This window comes from Meles meles, chromosome 8 (genome assembly GCF_922984935.1).
Source record: "Meles meles chromosome 8, mMelMel3.1 paternal haplotype, whole genome shotgun sequence".
In the NCBI taxonomy this organism is placed as follows: domain Eukaryota; kingdom Metazoa; phylum Chordata; class Mammalia; order Carnivora; family Mustelidae; genus Meles; species Meles meles.
Genome location: NC_060073.1, coordinates 19,551,988 through 19,572,829, shown reverse-complemented (window position 1 = coordinate 19,572,829; position 20,842 = coordinate 19,551,988). Strand labels below are relative to the sequence as shown.

The window sequence follows — 20,842 nt, the reverse complement described above, 5'->3', positions numbered from 1 at the left end:
AGCTCGCCCCCAGCACCACGCTGACTTTCAACAGGTGTGGCAGGTGGACCACACTGGACGATTGTCTGGAGGACTGGGTCCAAGTCTTGTTCCTGAGCTTGGGAGTGAGGTGGCGGCAGAGCACGGACGACGCCATGGTTACCGTGCTTGGCCTCCAATCTTCAGCTACGATCTTAAAACTTCGTGGTGTGAAGTGGGAAGGGACCAAAGGTAGGCACTTTTACCCCCTTCCCTCCCCTGTGTTTTCCCTTCCCCTTTTTCAGTCCATCAAGGAACAGAGAATTAGGACTGAGTTCCTTGTCCTCGTTTTGGTTCTGGCCAACCAGGAAGCAGGGTAAAAACTGGGAGTTCAGTGAGTTTGCAGGACCTTGGCAGCCCAGAGCTTTCACCAGAGCGAGGGAAGGGATTAAGACTTAGAACATCCCAGCTCTGCTTTTGAAATGAGGGCACGCATTCTCAAGGCTGCTTCCCTCCAACACAGCTGTAAGCCCTGCAAATTCCGGACCTGAGCACAGCCACTCCTTCCAAGTGCATCGTCCTAGTCCGGCTGCGAGTGAACCCTCCGTCTTCCTTCCAGGGAGGCCTACTCCTGCGTTCCCGCTACCAGGGAGAGTGGAAGTGTGATTTCAGGCAGCACAGGGGAAGGGGACACCCGAAAGCCTCGACTAGAATCAACAGAGCACTCGCTGTCTACCTTCCATTTCTTGAGCTCCGGCTGGGTAGAAGATCACCTAGAAGAATTCCTTGACCCTCCTGGCTGCCCAGGAAGTCTGCCATCTGAATCCAGAGCTTCTCAGTACTAATGAGCTTTTCTGACTGTGGAGGAAGATCCTGGCGGATTTATTCTGGAGGGGACTCCTCTGCTCGTTTTCCAGTCCTCATTCAGCCCGAGTGGGATGCAACTATGGGTCTAGCCTCAGGCCCCGAAAACCAGGAGGGAAGCACCCGAGCACCCCGTTCTCCTGCAGTCAGAGCCTCTGAGGCCGGTTCCCGTATGGAAAGCACTGCAGCCGGCCCGTCCAGGGCCCTAGTTCGTGTACTAAGTGGCAGAAAGCACAAGAGTTCCCTGGCACCACAGTGCTGGTGGGAGGGAAGTCATGCCCAGAACCTCAGAATGCGCAGCAAAGGGCCTGCTCTGTCCCCCGGGAGCCGCCTCCTGTTTCTGGGCCAGCCAGAAGCCCAGGCTGCTCCTGAGGCTACTGTGCCCGGAGAAGCACGAGTCTGTGCACCCCGCAAGGCGCTGCTCCTCGGGGGGGACCTTCTCCACTTTCACTGGCTGGGTGGCTAGCCGGTCCTAAGGACACATGACAGAAAGAGCTGCCCAGGTACGGAGCATCTTGGGAGACCGTTCTAGTTAATGCAAACTTTATTTATAAAAGACTCTTAAATTAGTTGTATCATGCCATGCATTCATACAGAATACAGTGACCCTTCCGGGCTACGGGGAGAAGAGCTCACAAACTCCAAGGAAAACTATTAAAGAGTTTCTAAGAGTGAAAAGCTAGGAAAGATCAGGACGACTTTACAAATGAGCAGTTAAAAATAAAAGACAAAGGCTATGGAGACTAGTCGGAACCGAGAGGAGGGCAGCTGTTTACAAGTCTGTACACTAAACTACGACACAGACAGTCGGCTAGAGGCAGGGCGCGGGCGGAGAAGCAGAGTGTGGACAGAGGCCAGCGCCCCGGCCGTCCCTCCCGGCCCGTGCGGGGATGCGTCCCGCCAGTCCGAGCGCCGGGCCCGCCGAGCCCCTGCCGCAAGGGGGACGCCGAGTTTAGTGACCTTGAGCTGCGGGGCGCGGGGCAGGGGCAGCTTCACTTGCGACTGCTCTTTATTCTCTCCAGTCTCTTTTTCAAGTCGTCAATGTTCGCTGTGGAGGACGAGGATGTGGTCATGGTTCCTGAAGAGTGGGTCTGGTTAGACTCCAGGTCTGAGTGCTGGTGCTGCTCCCGGGACTCCCGGAGCTGAGAGAGTTTGCTGTGCAGCATGTCTGTGGAAGAGGCGACAGGGGGGACTGCTGGTTTGGAGAGCAGGGAGGTCAGCGGGGGCCGCTCATCTTGCTGCAGAGAGAAGGAGACCCAGGTCAGCCCGCAGCTCGGGAAGAGCGGCCAGGCCCTGCCCCACGCGGAGGGAAGGAGCGCACCTTTGTATTGTCCAGACCACACCGCTGGCGGAGGATCTTGAGCCTTTCCAGGTAGACAGACGGTCCCACCTCCTCTCCATTTGTGTTACCTATGGAGGACACCGTGCTCGTGGGAGCAGGCATACATGTGACCTCCGTCTGCGGGGAGATGCCTACACAGGAAACGGGGAAAGGATGTCAAATGCACACATGTCTGTCCTACTTCCAGACCTCCCCGGTTAATCTGTCGCCACAGGGAATGATTTGGAACAATTTATACCACTGTAAAGACCAAAATATCCACAAGAGTCCTATTTGGAGTTGGTGATAAACGGGCTCTGGAATGTACGAGACAAGCTGAGTGAGAACTTTGAGAAACAATGGAGCAGAGCAGAGCGAAAGCTGGGCCCTCTGCCTGCATCCAGGGACATGCAGGGGGCTGCAGCCCCTCATCCCGCCGCTGGCCTGGGCCAGCCAGAAGCCCAGGCTGCTCCTGAGGCTACTGTGCCCGGCTGAAGAACCACTGGCCTTGAAATGCTGGCCGTAATTAGACTAGGTCTGGACTAGGTGACGCAGGGGGAGTGCTTATTCAAACCGGAGAGGACCGCAGGGAGCTTGAGGCGACAGTGTGTTTAGGGGGAAAAGGCGGAAACACAGATGTCCAACACAAACCCCAAAGAGGGACAGGAACGGGTGCATGTCACCCTCAGCATGGAGAACAATATTCTGGCAGGAGAGGGGGAAAACCAGAAAAATCTATCACAATTCTTAAATTTCTGAGAAGGAACAATCACAAAATGTAGGCATTTAAAACACCCAATTTGGTAACAAAGAGTACGCTTTACATAAGCCAAAAAGAGAAGGTCTTAGGGTAAATCGAAAAATAGCACCAAAGGTTACTGTATAGGAAAAAAAGGAATCCTTAACGTAAACACGCAGAGAATGTGCTGACCGGAGGCCAGTGACCGAGGAAGGATGTGAGAGCCAGTAGTGAGGGGCGCTGTCCGAACACTGTCCACACGGAGCCACTCTGTAATCAGTGGGGTCACATGCTTGGGCTGCCCGTGTGCTGTGTAGGCCCTGAGTACCAATCTAATGTTGGCTGTTACCAGAAAGGCCTTTGGAAGTGAGAAAAGGGGGCCCCACTCTATCAAGCAAACCATGCTATGTCCACTTACTACCTCTGACCTGCCATACAGTGTAGTATTCGTTAGGTGAGTTGTTCCGTGTCTGTCTCTGCTCTTGTGGACTTTAAATTCTAGCAGAGGTTTCTGTTGTCTGCTGCCTGGCCCATGGGAGGCACTCAGCAGGCACTGCCAAATGACAGGAGTGAAAGCTCATCCATCCCAATGTCAGGCTGAAACCTTACTTCCTCCACAGTGAAAATGCCTGTGTACGCAAATTCCTGTTTACAGGAGCTAGAGCAGAGAGAAGACCCTGGAGATGTCAGTTACAGAAAGCAGCTGTGAAGAGCCTTAAAAGAAAGACCCCTGTTCACTGTGCAGAATAGAGCACGGATATCTGCCCCACATTTCCTTTTCTGTGAGTTCCCCGAACCTCTTACTCTTACAATCTCGGATTTGTTTGCCTATAAAACCATGTTTCCTGGGCGCCCAGGTGGCTCAGTTGGTTGGGCGACTGCCTTCGGCTCAGGTCATGATCCCAGAGTCCTGGGATCAAGTCCCACATCAGGCTCCCTGCTCCATGGGGAGTCTGCTTCTCCCTCTGACTTTCTTCCCTCTCACGCTCTCTCTCACGGTCTCTCTCTCAAATTAATAAAATCTTAAAAAGCAAAAACAAAACCAAAAAACCATGTTTCCTTTGTGGTTTTCAGGTTCTAGTCATGTTCCCTCTCATTGTGTATCTTGCTGGGCTGAAGCTTCAATTGGGTTCTTCAATTATTTTTGTTTTTAACACCTGAAATTATGCCTTTCTAAGACCTTAAGAGTCTTTTCCTTGAAGTGTGACAAGCAGAATGTCTACGTATGGACGGCATGCTACATATGGACATACCATATGCTTGATCCAAGGGTGGGGGGTAGGCTGTGAATTTTAAGAAAGGTCTCCCTGAGACAGTGGCATCTGAACAAAGATCCAAGGGAAGAGAGTGAGCTAGTTTCAAGGCTATCTCGGGCAAGAGCAAGCTACATGTCAGAAATAGCTGGGGCAAAGGTTCCCAGCAGGTGTGGGTCTGGTGCGTTCCAGAACAGCAGGGAGGCTGGTGGGGGCCGGGGTGGAGCAGGAGTCAGTGTGAGTAGAAGAGACGTGTGGCTCTAGAGCTGACAGTGGGCCTTACAACGTTGGACCCTGTAGATCTTCGTGAGGCCGTCTGCTCTTACTGAGAAAGGGAGAGCCTTTGGAGAATGAGAAGTGCTGTTTCGATGCTATGTGTGAAAACGATGACGGGAAGGCAGCACTGGAAGCAGGTCAGCTGGGAGAACCGTGCCAGACACCAGGTGAGAGGTGGGCACACTCACACCGGGGAAGGGGTGGTGAAGGTGCTGGGAAGTGGGTTAGGATTCCACACAGGGTTTGCAGGCAGAACCAAAAGGCTTTCCAACAGAGGGGAGGGCACGACTCAAAGGCTTTGGGTCTAAGCAAACTAGAAGGACCAAGCTGCCAATACCCGAGATGGAGAAGAAAGTTAACGGAGAAGGTTTCGGAGGACTATCTGGAGCTGAGAATGTGACCTTCTGAGTCGACCATGTCTACTGGAGACTCATGTGAAGGCATCGTGTAAGATGTATGTGTTGGGATCAGGAAGGTTTGAGCTGGACCGTAGACAACCCCGAGCCTCGCTGGCATGTAAATGGAATCTCAAGCGATGAGAATACATGAGTTAAGGGAGTGAGAGTAAGAAGGAAGAGGCAGTATGGACTAAAGCCTGGAGAACGCCAAGATGAAGAGTTCAGGGAGAGGAAGAATCAGAGGCCAAGAAGGAAGAGGCCAGGAAAGCCAGGCTCGAGGAGACCAAGAGAGCACGGACACCTGGAGGTACAGGGAAGAAACAGTTTCAAGGGCAGGGAGCTCTGCCCCTGCCAAACACTGGTGATGGGTCAAGTCAGGGGACCGCGTTGGCCACTGCAGCAGTGTGAACATCATCGGTGACCATCCGGGACTGAGGAGCACAGGTATAAATTAAAGCCAATCAAAACCTCCAGTTCCTGAGCTGGAGCTATTCTGAGCTCACACCTGCGGCCGCTGGACAAACCATACCTGTAGATGTGGGAAGACGGCCTTTGCCCTCCCTCTCCATCTCAATCACCCGGAGGCCTCTCTCCACATAGCTCTGGAAAAACTGGGAGGAATTTTTCAGAAATGGTTCAATGTCAGCATCTGAATACTTCTTCTTATATTCGTATAACTCTGCCAGGCCCTGGTTACCCAGAAAAAGGAAGAGGGGGCGGACGTTAGTCAGTGGCCCTTCCCCATCAAGCAGATGCCCATTTGGCTCATCCTTCCCCTCTCACCTCTTTAGTGTTCTCCTTAGAGCCGATCTTCTTAAAAATCTCAGCCAAGAAGTCATTCACTTTGGCCTTTGATGATTTTTCATCCTGCAATTGGAAGACACAAAGGACTGGCTACACTTGAGTTATTAATTAGGAACCCACGACTGGCTAAGAACTGAAGAGGTCTCACAACCCAGACCTTACTGGTATGTTCCTGCGGATAACAGAAGCACCAGTGTGTGTGGCAGAAAATCCCTACTTTCTGGGACACTGAATGCCTCCAGTCGCAGGTTTTCAGCTAAACTTGATGAGGAAGGACCTGGCCCATTGCTTTAGGAAGAGCTCGCTGTGGATTTATCCAGCAACCTGTGGTTGTGTGGTGACCCCACGGTTCTCTCTCATTCGTATAAGAAAACTTCCATGTGGAAATGCTCACAGCACGGCGCCATAGCAGGAGGGTGAGCCAGTCCCTGCACCTTAACCCGACCCTCAGCAAGGCGGGCTCCAGCACTCATGCCTCTGACAAGATTGCCACCCTCAGCCTTTGGGGTCAGGCCGCTTACTATTCGAGATGCTCCCTTCTCTGTCTCCTTCTCGGACTTGCTCCCTGTCTGGTCCATGCTGTGCTTCATCATCCGGCAGAGATGTGCCTCCAGCTCAGACTCGTTCTTGTTGTCAATCATCGTTAGGTGGTCTAGGATCTGAGGGAGACGTGCCGGTTCAGATAGCGGCAATGCCATATCCAGAACATTCTCCTCAAGCTCCTACAAGGGCCAGCTGCTGTGCTCACTTACCTTGGGTCCTTTCAATTTGCATAAAGTGTGGAGCAGTGTCTTTAGGGTCCGTATGGGAAATTCGCTTTTGCATTGCTTCAGTTTCTCTTTGGGAAAGACCTTCATGAAAATGTGTATGTCCAGGAGAATTCTGTCCAGATTAATGCTGTTGATGGTATCAGGCAAGAGTCGAACCATTCTCCAGAGACACTATTGAATAAAGAAACAAAAAGTAGGAGGAATGGCAGAAGAATGAAGATAATTCCTGTCACCGCCTGCTCTGGGGTCACTGTGGAAAGATGGTTGGTGTGTGACGAGCCATCCATGTCATCATCCCCACACGTCCTTCCTACTCCTTGGGGATGGGCCTTAAATAGTGAGAAGAGGTGGAGAATTAGGCATGGGATCCGAGAGAATAGTTCACACAGCTTAACCTAATCTTACCCAAGGAGACAAACTCTATAACAGGATTTATGGTGCAGAAATGTTCACTTGGGGTCTTCCAACAAAGAGACCAAAATATTACAGGGCTATATGTATGTATCTGTTTCCCTAGAAGGTATAAAATTTGTCTCAGCAAACTCACTGCCGTTTGTTTCTAGGACAAACGGTCTCTCCCATTTCACTGTTTGAGGCCAAGAACTGTTCAGGCCTGAGCTTGGGGTATAAAGTGGAGACGAGGTACATTTATCAGGTATGCCCTGGTCAATTTTTTATGTCTTTCTTTTTCTTTTTTTGAAGATTTTATTTGTTTATTTGACAGAGACAGCAAGAGAGGGAACACAAGCAGGGTGAGGAGAGTGAGAGGGAGAAGCAGGCTCTCTGCTGAGCAGGGGGCCCGATGCGGGCCTTGATCCCAGGACACTGGGATGATGACCCGATCTGAAGGCAGACACCCAAGCTTTGCGCAGTGGCAGTATCGTAGCCAATGAGGTTTATCCGAGGCGCGATTATTGCTAATTGAAGGCAGACGCCCAATGACTGAGCCACCCAGGTGCCCCTGTCTTACTTTCAACTCCCCTTTCCCCAACACTTTAACAAAGTATTGCATCTTTGAAAGAAAAGATCAAATTATTTCCACTTTACCTTCATAACAAGCTCTGAGAATTTGGGAGAACTGGCTGTTGCTAGCAGGCTGTCTTGGAGCAAAACAAGGAGGGCACTAGAAAAAAAAAATCCCAACATGATAGCATTAATTGGTTTCAAACATTCATTCCTATTAAAATCAGTAACTGAAAGACCAAGTGGAAACTGTATCCATCTAATAAACTGAGAGCTCGTTGATCAAGACTGTCTCTGATTACCTGGCATTCAGCTGTGAAGAAAATAAACGCCAACCCTTTAAGTTTCCTTAGTTACCACTTGATAAATGGTATAGCTCCTCACTCTACTTTTCATTTTCACTGGTAGCTGAGAGAGAAATGTGCCTGAAATGTACGTGAAAGAGGGAGGTAACCAACAAACACTACAATCCTATTCTAGAAAACTCACTCTGCTGGCTGGCTTACTGAGTTGTTACTCATTTTAATGCTGTCTCAGGCTGGAATACTTTTGGTTCATGAGGAAGAGAAGAGTAATAAATCAACATAACTAGGCAAACCTAAAGTTATAATCAGTCTAGTGACTGGCTTCCACGGGTAGACCAAAGAGAGGCTGTTCCAGGCTCTAGAGGTGAGATTACAATTATACCTCAGGATGTTGGTCTGGTCTGACTTCTCCAGCACCTTCACCACCAAGAGGTTCACAGAGCGGATCACCTGCTGTCCTTCCTCTAGATCTTCAATTCGAGAGTCCAGCATTAAGGTGATGAGGCCGTGCATCAGGTCTTTCAGTACGCCGGTGGAGGCCTCTCGGGCGAGGCTCTCGATCTGAAACAGCTATCCAATCATACTTCCGTTAGAGAGGTACGAAACCCAGTGTTATACAGCAAGGAAGACAAATATGGGTGGCATGTTCTAGTAAACAATTTTACTGTAATAAAAATATTTGAGTATTAGGGGAAAAAAAAATCACCAGACTCCCTCAAACCTCCAGAGATAGCCAAAATTAACCAGAGTGCCTCCTTCTTTCCTGTTACAGAAGTACTTTTAGGGTGAGCAGTTATCTGTGAAATGTAGCCAGGGCCTACCATGCCTGATGAAGACATGGCAGGAAGCGGAATTCTAGGTAAAATGCAAGTATTCTAGTTTGTATCCCAACAATAAGGCCAACTGCACTGTCACCCAACATCCGATGAAACTAGTCAGTAGACTGTAAGTAAAACCCACAGGTGACACAGGGCTCACTGGAACTACGCTGACTCATGCTCTAGAACCCAGGAAGGATGAGACATTGAAGGGAAGCTCACATTCTCCAGAGGTGGCCTTACCGAAATCATGTTGCCAATGATACAGCTATACAGCTTGATGATCTCATCTTTCTCCAACTTCTCATCTGCCATATGTGTGTTGTAGATGAGTCTTAGCTGCATGAACGTGGCTATCAGAAACTGATCAATATGGCCAGACATAGCTTCAGCTTTGTCTTCCTGTCTTAGGACCTCATCGATCTGGTAACAAAAACCCCAAGATATAGTCTCCAAGCATCATACTTCTAAGTAGCAGGAAAATGCTACAAGGATATCTGTAATATTTATTTGCAAAGCACTTATAAATATCTTAGCTTGAAAAAAATCCAGTCACTTTACATAGTCCTTAGGGATTTAAACATTCAACACATGTTTACTGAGCAAGATACTGTTAGGAGAATTAGTCACAGATCCTTTTCGAAAAGGTTCACTATCTAGAAGATCAGGGAATCCGTATGTTTAAATACCCATTATATTTCATTCGATCACCCAACAGCTCTGAGTAGTAGTAAGGTAAGTAAGATTTCCATTTATCAGATGAGTAAAGTGAGACTCAGTAAGATCAGACTACTTAGTCCAAACTCAAAACTCAGGTTTCCCATATCCTGATCTGGTTTTCTTTTTGGTTCAGAGCATTGGCTGTCACTAATGATAAAATGTACGACTACAGGAAAACATGTATTTCCTATCCACTACTGTGAAAAGATCTGCGTTATTTATGTAATCATAAAAATATGATTGTCCCCTGAATAATAGGACAAGCATGCCAATCTTCAATGACCATCCTCTCATGCAGGGCTATTCTGTTACACATTCCAGGGAGCACCATTTACAGACTGCAGTGTGAACAGTGCCCCCCTGGTGTTCTAGAAGCTTGTGGTCTGACTTTCATTTAGATTTATGCAGTTAGATACCCCATACACACAAAAAATTTTATATAAACGGGGCTGGGTTTTTTTTTTTGTTGTTGTTTGTTTGTTTTATTTCTTTTCAGCGTAACAGTATAAACGGGGCTGTTTAACAATGCTGCTTCAACACAGACACCATACAAAAATACTCTTTTTTTCAGGGGGAAGCTTACTCTTTTTCCTAAGATAATTAACAGTAATGCCTGGTCAACATCTTTCACGTTCACAGAAGCATGACCATACATGCAGACATAAATGGGATCAAGTTTTAGGGTGTTGTTTATTCTACCAGAGGATTATAGTCCATACACAAATCTGCATCTGGCTTTTCTAGTTCAACAGAAAATTATGAAAATCCCCAAAGCCCACAAGAACAGCTCTAGTTAAAAAAATAAAATAAAAATAAAAAAATAAAAAAAATATTTTTAAAGGCTGCTTAACAGTCCACATATGCATGTAGCAAAATTTACTCAGTCATTCTCTTACTGATAAACATTCAGTGTGTTTCCAGTTTGGTTATTTTGTTTCCTACAGATAATGTTACAATTAACATGTCTGTATATACAGTATCCTAACTTACTTGTGTTTTTATTTCTAACTTCTGAATCTGAAGAATACAACATTTTAAATGGCATATAGATATTACTGCATTGTTTTCTTTAAAAAAGGCACTAACATTTAATTCACATTTCTACATTTAATGTATGAGTACTGTTTTTCCAGAATCTTGATCAGCTGTGTGTTCTCTATTTTTTGTCACTCTGATGGCAAAAAGTGCTATATTATTATGTTAATTTGCATTTTGAACCAGAGGAGGGTCTGCACCTCTTTTCACGTGTTAACTGGCTTGGCTGTTTGGAATCTTCTGTAATTGGCTTATTCACATCCTTTGGTAATTTTTCTGTTGGGTTCCTCCTGTAGCTATTAAGCCTTTATTAGTCATATGGGTTACAAATATATCCCACAAGATACCACTTATTTACTGACAGTATATCATAAATTTCTCTAGATTAAAATCTTTAAATTTTATATGATCAAATGTCTTGTTCTGTTCTGGGTTTCCTAACTTTTTAATGGTCTCCCCAAGTCTCCTGGTTATTTAAAAAACCTTAGGGGGAGATCAATTGTTTCAAATTTCCACAGGGTTATATGTCTAATTTTTTTTCAGTCTCTTCCTTATTTATGGTTGGCTCCCTCCTCACTCCTGACACTTATATTTTTGGTCTCTAATCAGGCTAGTAAGGAATTAATTTTGTTTCACAGGAAACAAATTTAGATTTATTATTTTAAAAATCCATCTCATGAATTGTAGTTTATCTCCCACTTCTAAATTTCTTTTGATTTTTTAAAAAATTTTTTCTAATATCTGGTTAAGTACTAAGTTCCTTTATTTTAGCCTTTCTTCAATAATAAATGCATTTCAGGCAATATATTTTTCTGAGTTCAGTAGTTTCAGTAGAGTTTTAGAGAGAACTGCTTTCCTATTCACTATTAAGAGTTTTGGGGTGGGGTGCCTGGATGGCTCAGTCTCGTTTCCTACTCTTCATTTTGGCTTAGGCCACCATCTTTGGACTGTGAGATGTAGCCCTGCGTTGGGCTCTACGCTTAGCAGGGAGCCTGCTTGGGATTCTCTCCCTCTGCTCCCTAGCCCGACTCTTACTCTTTCTCTCTCAAGAAATAAATAAATAAAATTGTTAAAGAGGTTTTTTTTTTGATTGATGGGTCAGGAGGGTGTCTCATTCTTTTCTAAGTAGTCAATATTTTTTTGTGACATTATTTATTAAAAAATTTGTTGGGTTACCAGTAAAAAATTTGCTAAGTGTATCTTTTCCTATAGCAGGTGTTAAGATACAAAAAATATAGATATTTTAAGAGACTGTAAAATTCTCCCTACATATATATTAATTAAGTCTTATTTACTGTTAACTAATTTTTTTAAAAAAGACTTATTTATTTCAGAAAGAGAGAGCACCCCAGTTGGGGAGGGGGGGAGGGACAGAGGGAGAGGGACAGCAGACTACCACTGAGCAGGGAATCTGATGTGGGGCTCGATCCCAGGACCCTGAGATCATGACCCGAGCCAAAAATCCAGAGTCAGACACTTAACCAACTGATTGACCCAGGTGCCCCACTACTATTCTTTTTTTAAAAAAATTAAGGTTCAACTTTAATATGATACAACATACAAATCCTAAGAATACAACTTAATGAAATTCTATGCCTGTGTATCTGTACATCTGCCCCTGAGAACGAGCTATAGGACATCTGTAGGACACCAAAAGCTCTTTTCCTGCCCCTCCAAGCCCATACCTTGCCTCCCACCAGAGGTTACTATTCTTTCTGGGTTTGCTTTTTTTTTTAAACCACTATTCTGACTTCTAAACTGGTAAGAATTATTTAATTTCCATGTCTTTATATATATTTCATCTACTGGTATATTTCATCTACCTGTCACAATTGTCTTAATCTGTGACTTGTCTTTTCTTTTTTCTTTAGAGTAGACGTCATAGCCAACACAGGTCTTGAACTCACCACCCTTAGATTAAGAGTCCCATGCTCTACCAACAAGCCCGCCAGGCACCCTGCTTGTCTTTTCATTTTGTTATAAACAAGAGCATCTTGTGAGAACTGAAGTTCTTAGAAATGTTAATGTAGTAAAAGGTTTTTCCTTTTCTTTTATGTTTTGTGTGTAGCTTTTTATGTTTTAAATATTTTATTCATTTATTTGACAGAGAGAGACACAACAAGAAAGGGAACACAGCAGGGGTCATAGCAAAGGGAGAAGCAGGCTTCCCGCTGAGCAGGGAGCCTGATGCCGGGCTCAATCCCAGGACCCTGGGATCATGACCTGCGATAAAGGCAGATGCTTAATGACTGAGCCACCCAGGTACACCCGTGTCTAGTTTAAAAAGAAATCCGCACATAATGTGAAGTAAAAAATGTACTCCTATTCACACCTAGGTCTTTAATCCATCTGAAACATACTTTGGTGTAGGAAATAGCAATCTGTTGTTCCACGGAAAATAATTAGTCCTAGCACCATTTACTGATTAATGTAGCTTTACCAAGTGATTTTTTAAGGTCTTTTCTGTGTTCAGTTTCCTATAGATGTGAGTCTATTTCTGAGCTCTTTGTTCCATCTCAATGGTTGATCTGCTGGTCCAGGCCAATGCTATACTAATAATTACAGGGGCTCTGTAGTCACAGCTGATGCCCGAGGTATAAGCCATCTCCACTGTGTTCTCATTTTTAAAGTCTTAAAAAAAACTGACTTTGCTATTTGCAAGTCCGTTGCTCTCCTATATAAATTTTAAAAGAATTTAATTCATGACTACAGAAAAACTGCTGAGATTTTGATTAGAATGGCTCTGACTGTATAGGTTAATTTGAGGAGAACTGGTAATTGATAAACCCGAATCTTGTGAACCTAGTACACTTCCACTTATTTGGAAATTCTCTAATGTCATGCTATTTTCTTTATAAAATGCTTGATTTATTCCTAACTATTTAAACATTTTTGTTACTGAGGGTTTTACTTTTATCTTAATTTTCTTAAAACAGTAAAAATACATGTAAAACTTACCATTTTAACCATTTTGAAGTATTTAATGCAATAGCATTAAGTACTTTCACAGTGTTATGTAACCATCACTACTATTTCTAGAACTTTGTTGTCAACCTGAACAGATTCCATACCCATTAAATAGTAAGCCCCCTTTCCCTTGCCCCCCTAGTCCTGGTAACCTCTCTACTTTCTATCTCCGAGGATATGTCCTTCTAGGTACCTCATATATGTGGAACCATACAGTATTTGTCCCTTCGTGCCTGACTTATCGTACGCAGCATAATGTTTCCAAGGTTCACCCACGTTACTGCATACATAAGAATTTAATTCATCTTTATGGCTGAATAATACTGCATTGTACCTACACACCACATTTTGTTTATTTATCTGTTGATGGACTCGTGTTTTCCACCTTTTGTCTGCTGTGAATGATGCTGCTATGAACACCGGGGCACAACTATCTGTTTGGGTCCCTGCTTTCTAGGAGTGAAATTGCTGGATCTTCTTGTAATTCTATGTTTAAACTTGACAGGAAATGCCGGGCTGTTCTCCACAGCGATTGCACCGTTTTATGTCCTCACCAGCAATACTCACAAGTCCCCATTTCTCCATCTCCTTGTAACAACAGTTACTATTTCCCATTTTCAGAAAAAAATCCTAATGGGTGTGAAGTGGTATCTCACTGTGGTTTTGATCTACATTTCCTTAATGACTAAGAATGGAAACAACTTTTTTTTTTCCCTTTTTATTAATTTTTTCAGCGTAACAGTATTCATTCTTTTTGCACAACACCCAGTGCTCCATGCAAAACGTGCCCTCCCCATCACCCACCACCTGTTCCCCCAACCTCCCACCCCTGACCCTTCAAAACCCTCAGGTTGTTTTTCAGAGTCCATAGTCTCTTATGGTTCGCCTCCCCTCCCCAATGTCCATAGCCCGCTCCCCCTCTCCCAATCCCACCTCCCCCCAGCAACCCCCAGTTTGTTTTGTGAGATTAAGAGTCATTTATGGTTTGTCTGGAAACAACTTTTCATATGCTTACTGGTCACCTGTATATCTTCCTTGGAGAAATGTCAGTTTAAGTCCTTTGCCCTTTTTTTTTTGGGGGGGGGGGGTTGAGTTTTAGTTCTTTCTGTGTTCTGGATATTAATCCCTTATTATATAAAATTTGCAAATCTTTTCTCTCATTCTGTGGGGTATCTTTTTACTCTTTTGATAGTGACCTTTAACGCATAAAACTTTTAAATTTTGATAAATTCAATTTAATTATTTTTTTCTTTTGCTGCCATTGCTTTTGGTGTCCTATGCAAGAATTCACTGCCAAATCCAGTATCATGAAGATCTTCCCCTATGGTAATTTTTTTTCTTTTTTTAGGTTATTATTAAAGGAGAGATATGGATATTATTCACCTGATGAAAGTAAGATTTCACAGCTTCATTGGAATGAGCAGCTTCATGCAATGCCATTTCAATAATGATTTATTTCAGTCTATATACTTTCTGAGGATGTCACCATCTCTAAATAAGAAATAATCCTTGGGGCGCCTGGGTGGCTCAGTCTCTTGATTTTGGCTCAGGTCATTATCTCAGAGTCATGGAACTGAGCTCTGTGTAGGGCTCCACACTCAGTGGGGAGTCTGCTTGAGATTCTCTCCCTCTGCCCCTCCCCCTGCTTGCTCTCTCTCTCAAATGAATAAACTTAAAAAAAAAAATCCTTGTTATCTAGAACTACTTTGGTGCCTCCATAGTCTAGAAGAACTTTACCTCCAACTTTCACGCTAACTGGTTGAATCTACTCTTTTCTTTTTTTTTTTAAAGATTTTATTTATTTGACAGATATCACAAGTAGGCAGAGAGGCAGGCAGAGAGAGAGGAAGGGAAGCAAGCTCCCCACTGAGCAAAGAGCCCGATGCGGGGCTCGATCCCAGGACCCCGGGATCATGACCTGAGCCAAAGGCAGAGGCTTTAACGCACTGAGCCACCCAGGTGCCCCTCTACTCTTTGCTTTCAACCCTGATCCAATAGACTCCGGTTGCTTGTAATAGTTTTCCTTGAGATTTTTCTGGAAGCAAAATGCCTCCTGTGGTTGCAGTTTTGGCTGCACTTCTTTCAACTAAAACTCAGTCAAAGAAGAGAAGAAACGTCTTAAAACACCTGTGTGCCACGACTCATACTCTGCTCTCGAGCTACTACTGCCACAAGGAGACCCCCCCCAACAACACATTTCCTTCTAAGAGTTTATAGTTTTAGCTATGACATTAATGTCTTTGATCCATTTTGAGTTACTTTTGTATATAGCTTCAGAGTCTAACTTCATTCTTGTGTGTGTGGATATCCATTTTCCCAGCATCATTTGTTGAGAAGACTGTCCTTTCCCCACTGAATGGTCTTATCACCCTTGCCATCCAGACCATTAATTTCGTTTCTGTAGTTACCATCCTCTCCCTTCAGACCATCTACTCAATTTTAAAATTCTAAAACCATGTTTTTTGGTTTTTTTTTGCCCGAATCTTTATATGTAATAATAAATCCTCTTTAAGAGCTCCCATACCCTGTTCCCCTCCACTGTGGTCATCTTGTTCCCTCCAGCAGTTTCACAGTGCTAGGAGATTCTCATTCTGGTTATTTTGTTTTATTCTTTCCAGTTACTGTGTCTCTTATGGTATGGTTCATTATTATTCTTTACCTAGTCAGGATTCACTCTTGGGTCTGCCTTTTGGAAATCTTCAATTGTGGCAGTCTGAGAATGGGAGACAGCAATTTCTGCTCTTCTAAGTTAGTGGCATGCCAGCTGGCAACCTATCAGTCACATGACCCAACACCAAGGGCAAGCACTTCTGCTCTCCTGTCTCTGAGGTCAAAAGCTAGAGACTTCCCAGTCTCAGTGAATTCAGCCTTTTTGTTCAGCAACCCGTAGTTCCCTGGGGGCCAGGGAGAACAACAGGTCCTTCTATTATCACTCATACAAACCACCGTTGTCCTTTCTTTAGGGGATCTGCTGGTCTCCCTGGATGAAGAGAGATCTCTTTCCAGGATTTTGAGTGTTGCGATTTCCTCCCTGGCTCTGCACTACTGAACTTCAGGTTTTCCTGAAGGTGTCTATGTGGTAAAGGCTTCCACTTGTAGTAAGCGGAGCCTGACAATTGTACAGACTTCAGATGCCGCCTACCAGACCCAGCAGCTCCTCTGCTCAGAAATGGCAGACGGGTTTGGATTGAAGTTGATAAGAGAAGGCAACAGGAATGCAAGTATTCAAGTCACAATTTTAGAATCCCCTCCAATGTCGAAATTGTTAATAGGAGACTATTTGTCAAACAAAAGCAAAAATGTTGTGCTGAGATTCCCAATTCTTTCATTTATAACCATCTGTTTTGATGGGAGATATCCAACAGGCTGCTCAAGCTTAACACAGCAAAGACATCGCTCTTTAATTTCCAGGTTCTCAAGACTCTTCTTCCTCCAGCTTCCCTCATCTCAGCACCACCATCCCTCCACCCAAGTGCTCAAGCCAAAGATCAGAATTTACTCTTGATTCTTTTCCTACCTTACTTTTCACATCCCATCTGTCTCCAAGTCTTATGGACGCTACCTATCAAAGATGACCTGGAACCACCTGCTTTTCTTCCTCCCCAATGTGATAATCCTGGTGCAGGCGACACTGTCTTTCATATGAATTTCAGTCAGAGTTTCTTAATAGATATGGTCTTGTGAGAGCGGCCAGAGAGACACTTCACCCAGTTAAAATAAAGTTCAAACATTATAGAAATGGGGCGCCTGGGTGGCTCAGTGGGTTAAAGCCTCTGCCTTCGGCTCAGGTCATGATCCCAGGGTCCTGGGATTGAGCCCCGCATTGGGCTCTCTGCTCCGCGGGGAGCCTGCTTCCTCCTCTCTCTCTGCCTGAGACTCTGCCTAGTTGTGATTTCTGTCAAATAAATAAAATATTAAAAAAAAAAAAACCCACAAAAAAAACCCATTATAGAAATGTTGGATGTACTGTAAAAGAACTTTTAAAACCCCGAATCAGCTGAGAGTTAAGTTGTTGGTCTGGTGCTCCACGCCCATCTCACACTTCACTGTGTATTTCTTTGTCACAAGGACATCCTCCTACATACTCAGGAGGCAACACTCAAAAGCTGGAAATTAGTATTAGCGCGATCACACCTAGTCCTCCAGCCCCGTTCCACTCTCTCCAATTGTCCTGATCACGTTCTTCGTAGCTAAAGGCCAGGCTAGAATCTAGACCAATCCTCAGTCTTTCCTTGACCTTCCTGACCTTGACATTTGTAAAATATCTCTCAGTTTGCATTTGTTTGAGGTTTCTTCAAGCTTAGATGACATTAGGAATGTCAGCAAAGTGATGCTGAATTCTCACCGGCTCCTACAAGGTGACACATGATTTCATCTTGTCCTATTAATGATGTTCACTGTGACACTTCAAGCTGCTGTCTGCTAAGCTTCTGTACTGTCAAATCACTCCAAGTATTTTGTATTTCTTGGTTACTTTTTGTATCTCAGTCCTCTGTATTTTGTGGGGAGGTACTATGAAACTGTAAATATCTTATTTCTCTTTAAATTTTTAATTTACAAGTGCCTGGGTTTGGGGTTTCCTATTTTGTTAAATTTTATTGAATTTCCTGAATTTTATTCAATTCATTGGGTTATACCTCATTATACTATCATTATTGATTTTGATGCTAAAACTATCCTCTGTGCAAACAGAAGGAGTCTGTTTCAGATGGCCACTGGGTCCTTCGGACATGTCCCTATCATTCTTTGAACCTCTCCTTACTATCAGGTAGAATATTCCAGGATTATCTTGTACTTTTTCTTTTTCTTTCTTTTTTTTAAGATTTTATTATTTATTTGACACAGAGAGAGAGATCACAAGTAGGCAGAGAGACAGGCTCCCGATGTAGGGCCCAATCCCAGGACCCTGAGATCATGACCTGAGCCAAAGGCAGAGGCTTAACGCACTGAGCCACCCAGGTGCCCTCTTGTACTTTTTCTAATTCAGCCCTAGAATCTACCTCTTCTCCAAGGAGCCCTCATTCCCTTTTAGTGGAAGATGGTATTTAGAAGCCAAGATTTAATGTGCCTAGCTAGCTCAGTTGGTAGAGCACGAGACTCTTAGAAGCCAAGATTTGGGGTTGCTTGTTGCTGTTGGGGTACTGCTGTTCTCAGGTCCTCTCAATGAAAAGAACTAGGAAGTATATGCATATTATATACATACATGTATATCTGTAACATACATTTATACCACATATATACATACATTTATACTGATATTTCTACATCTCCGCATTGAAAATCATGAGTTCACACTGACACATCTAATCTAATTCTGGTCCAATAATAGAGTTTATTCTATTTTGCTTTCCTTTCATATTTGTAGCACTCTTTTCTGAAAGTAAGAAACATGGCTTCAGGGGTGCCTGGGTGACTCTGTGTTAAATGTCTACCTTTGGCCCAAGTCATGATCTGGGGAGCCTGGGATTGATCCCTGAGTTGGGCTCCTTGCTTGGTGGTGAGTCTGCTTCTCCCTCTCCCTCTGTCTATGCCCCTGCTTATATTTCTCTCTTTCTCAAATAAATAAATAAAATCTTAAAAAAAAAAAGAAACGTGGCTTCTATTTTCCTCATGTATCTTTGACCAATCCTCTTTCTATCTCTGCCCCCAGTCCTTCTCCACGTAGATGCCTACTTCTCCTGGTTCAGCTCTGGACTCCCCATTCTGAGCTGCCTGCATGCTGCCCCGTCCCTTCCACCCACGTGGCTATCCTTCTCACCTTGCAGGGGATCCTACCATCACACCAGAGTGGCTGCCTGCACAACATGCTTTTCATCCTGCTTGGGCTCTGACTCCTGACTCTGCATCACACCCTCCGAATGACACAACCCTCACAACACTGGGGCTCTGAGAACCTCGCATTGGGCTGTGATGGTTCCCCACCCCCACCACCTTGCCACAAGGTGGATGCCTACCTTGCTCCACCAACTTACTGGTCTGGGGACTAGATTCTTAGGGAAGGGAAGGAGAAGATAATGATTTGTGAAAAAAAAAAGAAAAAAGAAAAAAAGAAAAAACATGTAGCTTCTTTGCTCAAAATTCTCTAATGGTTTTCCATCACACTTAAAATCCCAACAACCTACCCTAGGGCTTTAAAGGCCTACATAATATGATCTCTGTCTACCTCTCAAATCTCCTTCTGTACCATTCTCCCCCTTGCCCACTCTGCTCTGGGCACATGGACCTTGAATATTCAAGCTCACTCCTACCTGACAGCCTTTGTACTAGCTATTCCCTCTGCCTTCATCCTTGACCACCAATCGAATAACTACTCGGCTCCTCTCTCTGATCACCCCATTTGAGTTATATTTATACAGTAGTTGCTCTTATCTGATATTTTCTTGTCTACCTGTTTTTCTCTATCTGCTAAAACCTAAATAAGTTCCATGAGATTTGGTCCCTACTTACTCAGTGCTGTATCTCTAGCCTCTGGTGAATGAATGCAAGTGTAAAAAGCAAGGATCTATGAGAGCCACCTCCTGGGAGGCAAGTGATGACACTGAGTGGTCCCTGTGCACTTTCTCATCAGTGCAGTGCCGAACACTGCCTGCCTCCTTTAACTCTGACCCGTATGCAGCTACCACTTGTACAACCTCAGCCACTGCGATTATTGTCATGGGTCATACCCCATTACCTGTGTCAGAGCTTGGATGCTCGTGTTGATATCACCACTGGCTACCTGGGAGATAATAAAATTGATTGTGGATGCTGTATTGCTGTGCATGTCATCGAAGTGTGGAGAAACAGCCCGGATTCTAGAGAGCAGAGTAAAGGGAAAAAAAAAAATCAATATTTATTACAAGACATCCAGCGGGCTGGAATTATGCAGTTCGCCACTAGCTCCAGGTCTGAGTAAAGAACTGTCACCAGCCATACAGAAATCAGTTCTAGAAAGTTCTGACTGCACAGAAAACTCCTTCCACGTATGCACCCTCATGATTGTGCAATGCTGACACTTAACTGAAAGACATTAACTTACTTGGGTTCAGGAATAAGGACCGGTTCAAAAATGTCATCCAGTTTGTGCTGAACAAGCTCTGGCATTTCACATCGGACTGTACCATTGTCATTCTCAATCTCGTCTAGATCCAGCTGGAATTCTCGGCGCACCATCTGGGCTGCCTCAGGATGCCCACCCATGCTTCGGGCTTGGCTAAGGGAAGCAAAAGAAGGCTCCTGAACTAAAGAGACTTCTGAACCAAAGAACAGGAGTCACACTGCCAGCTGCCCCAAAGCTTCAAGACAGATGTTCAACTTCTGGTTTCAGCCCCCCTGAATGATTTAAGTCCTCGAGCCTAAGCAGGTGCCTTCAATGGGCACCAACTCCGGTTCCTGAATACTCTCAGAGTAGATCATTTTACAGTAATAAATTTATAGTATCATATTTACAGTATTTATGATTGCATTTATACTACCTTCCAGATTGTAAGTATTCTCTCTAGTTCACCAAAGCCAACAAACCTTGTACTGATATTCCAGATGGGGCAGAAAACAATGTAATATACTGACTCAAAGCTCTCTACTTGGACAAAAATTTAAGAAAAATCTACTCTGACTGGCTCTTTTCTGCCAAATTAACAAGTGTTTTAATTTTTTCTAATCATAAGCATTC

At 44.4% G+C, this 20,842-nt stretch overlaps 1 protein-coding gene and 1 pseudogene across 4 annotated transcripts in view; one reads left to right on the top strand and one right to left on the bottom strand.

Annotated features, from left to right (window-relative positions):
• Positions 1–1,348: 1,348 nt before the first annotated feature.
• CKAP5 (cytoskeleton associated protein 5) overlaps positions 1,349–20,842 on the bottom strand; it is a 108,192-nt gene continuing 88,698 nt past the window's right edge. For all 4 annotated transcript variants that reach the window (XM_046014676.1, XM_046014679.1, XM_046014678.1 and 1 more), the window contains 11 exons: positions 20,210–20,383; positions 19,865–19,985; positions 8,713–8,892; positions 8,034–8,221; positions 7,431–7,506; positions 6,366–6,554; positions 6,135–6,272; positions 5,593–5,676; positions 5,339–5,498; positions 2,144–2,295; positions 1,349–2,060 (listed from right to left, as the gene is read on the bottom strand). In XM_046014676.1, coding sequence (XP_045870632.1) covers positions 1,815–2,060; positions 2,144–2,295; positions 5,339–5,498; positions 5,593–5,676; positions 6,135–6,272; positions 6,366–6,554; positions 7,431–7,506; positions 8,034–8,221; positions 8,713–8,892; positions 19,865–19,985; positions 20,210–20,383 — 1,708 coding nt within the window. In that variant the 3' untranslated portion in view covers positions 1,349–1,814. The remainder of the gene's footprint in view (positions 2,061–2,143; positions 2,296–5,338; positions 5,499–5,592; positions 5,677–6,134; positions 6,273–6,365; positions 6,555–7,430; positions 7,507–8,033; positions 8,222–8,712; positions 8,893–19,864; positions 19,986–20,209; positions 20,384–20,842) is intronic.
• LOC123950093 lies at positions 7,244–7,408 on the top strand (annotated as a pseudogene).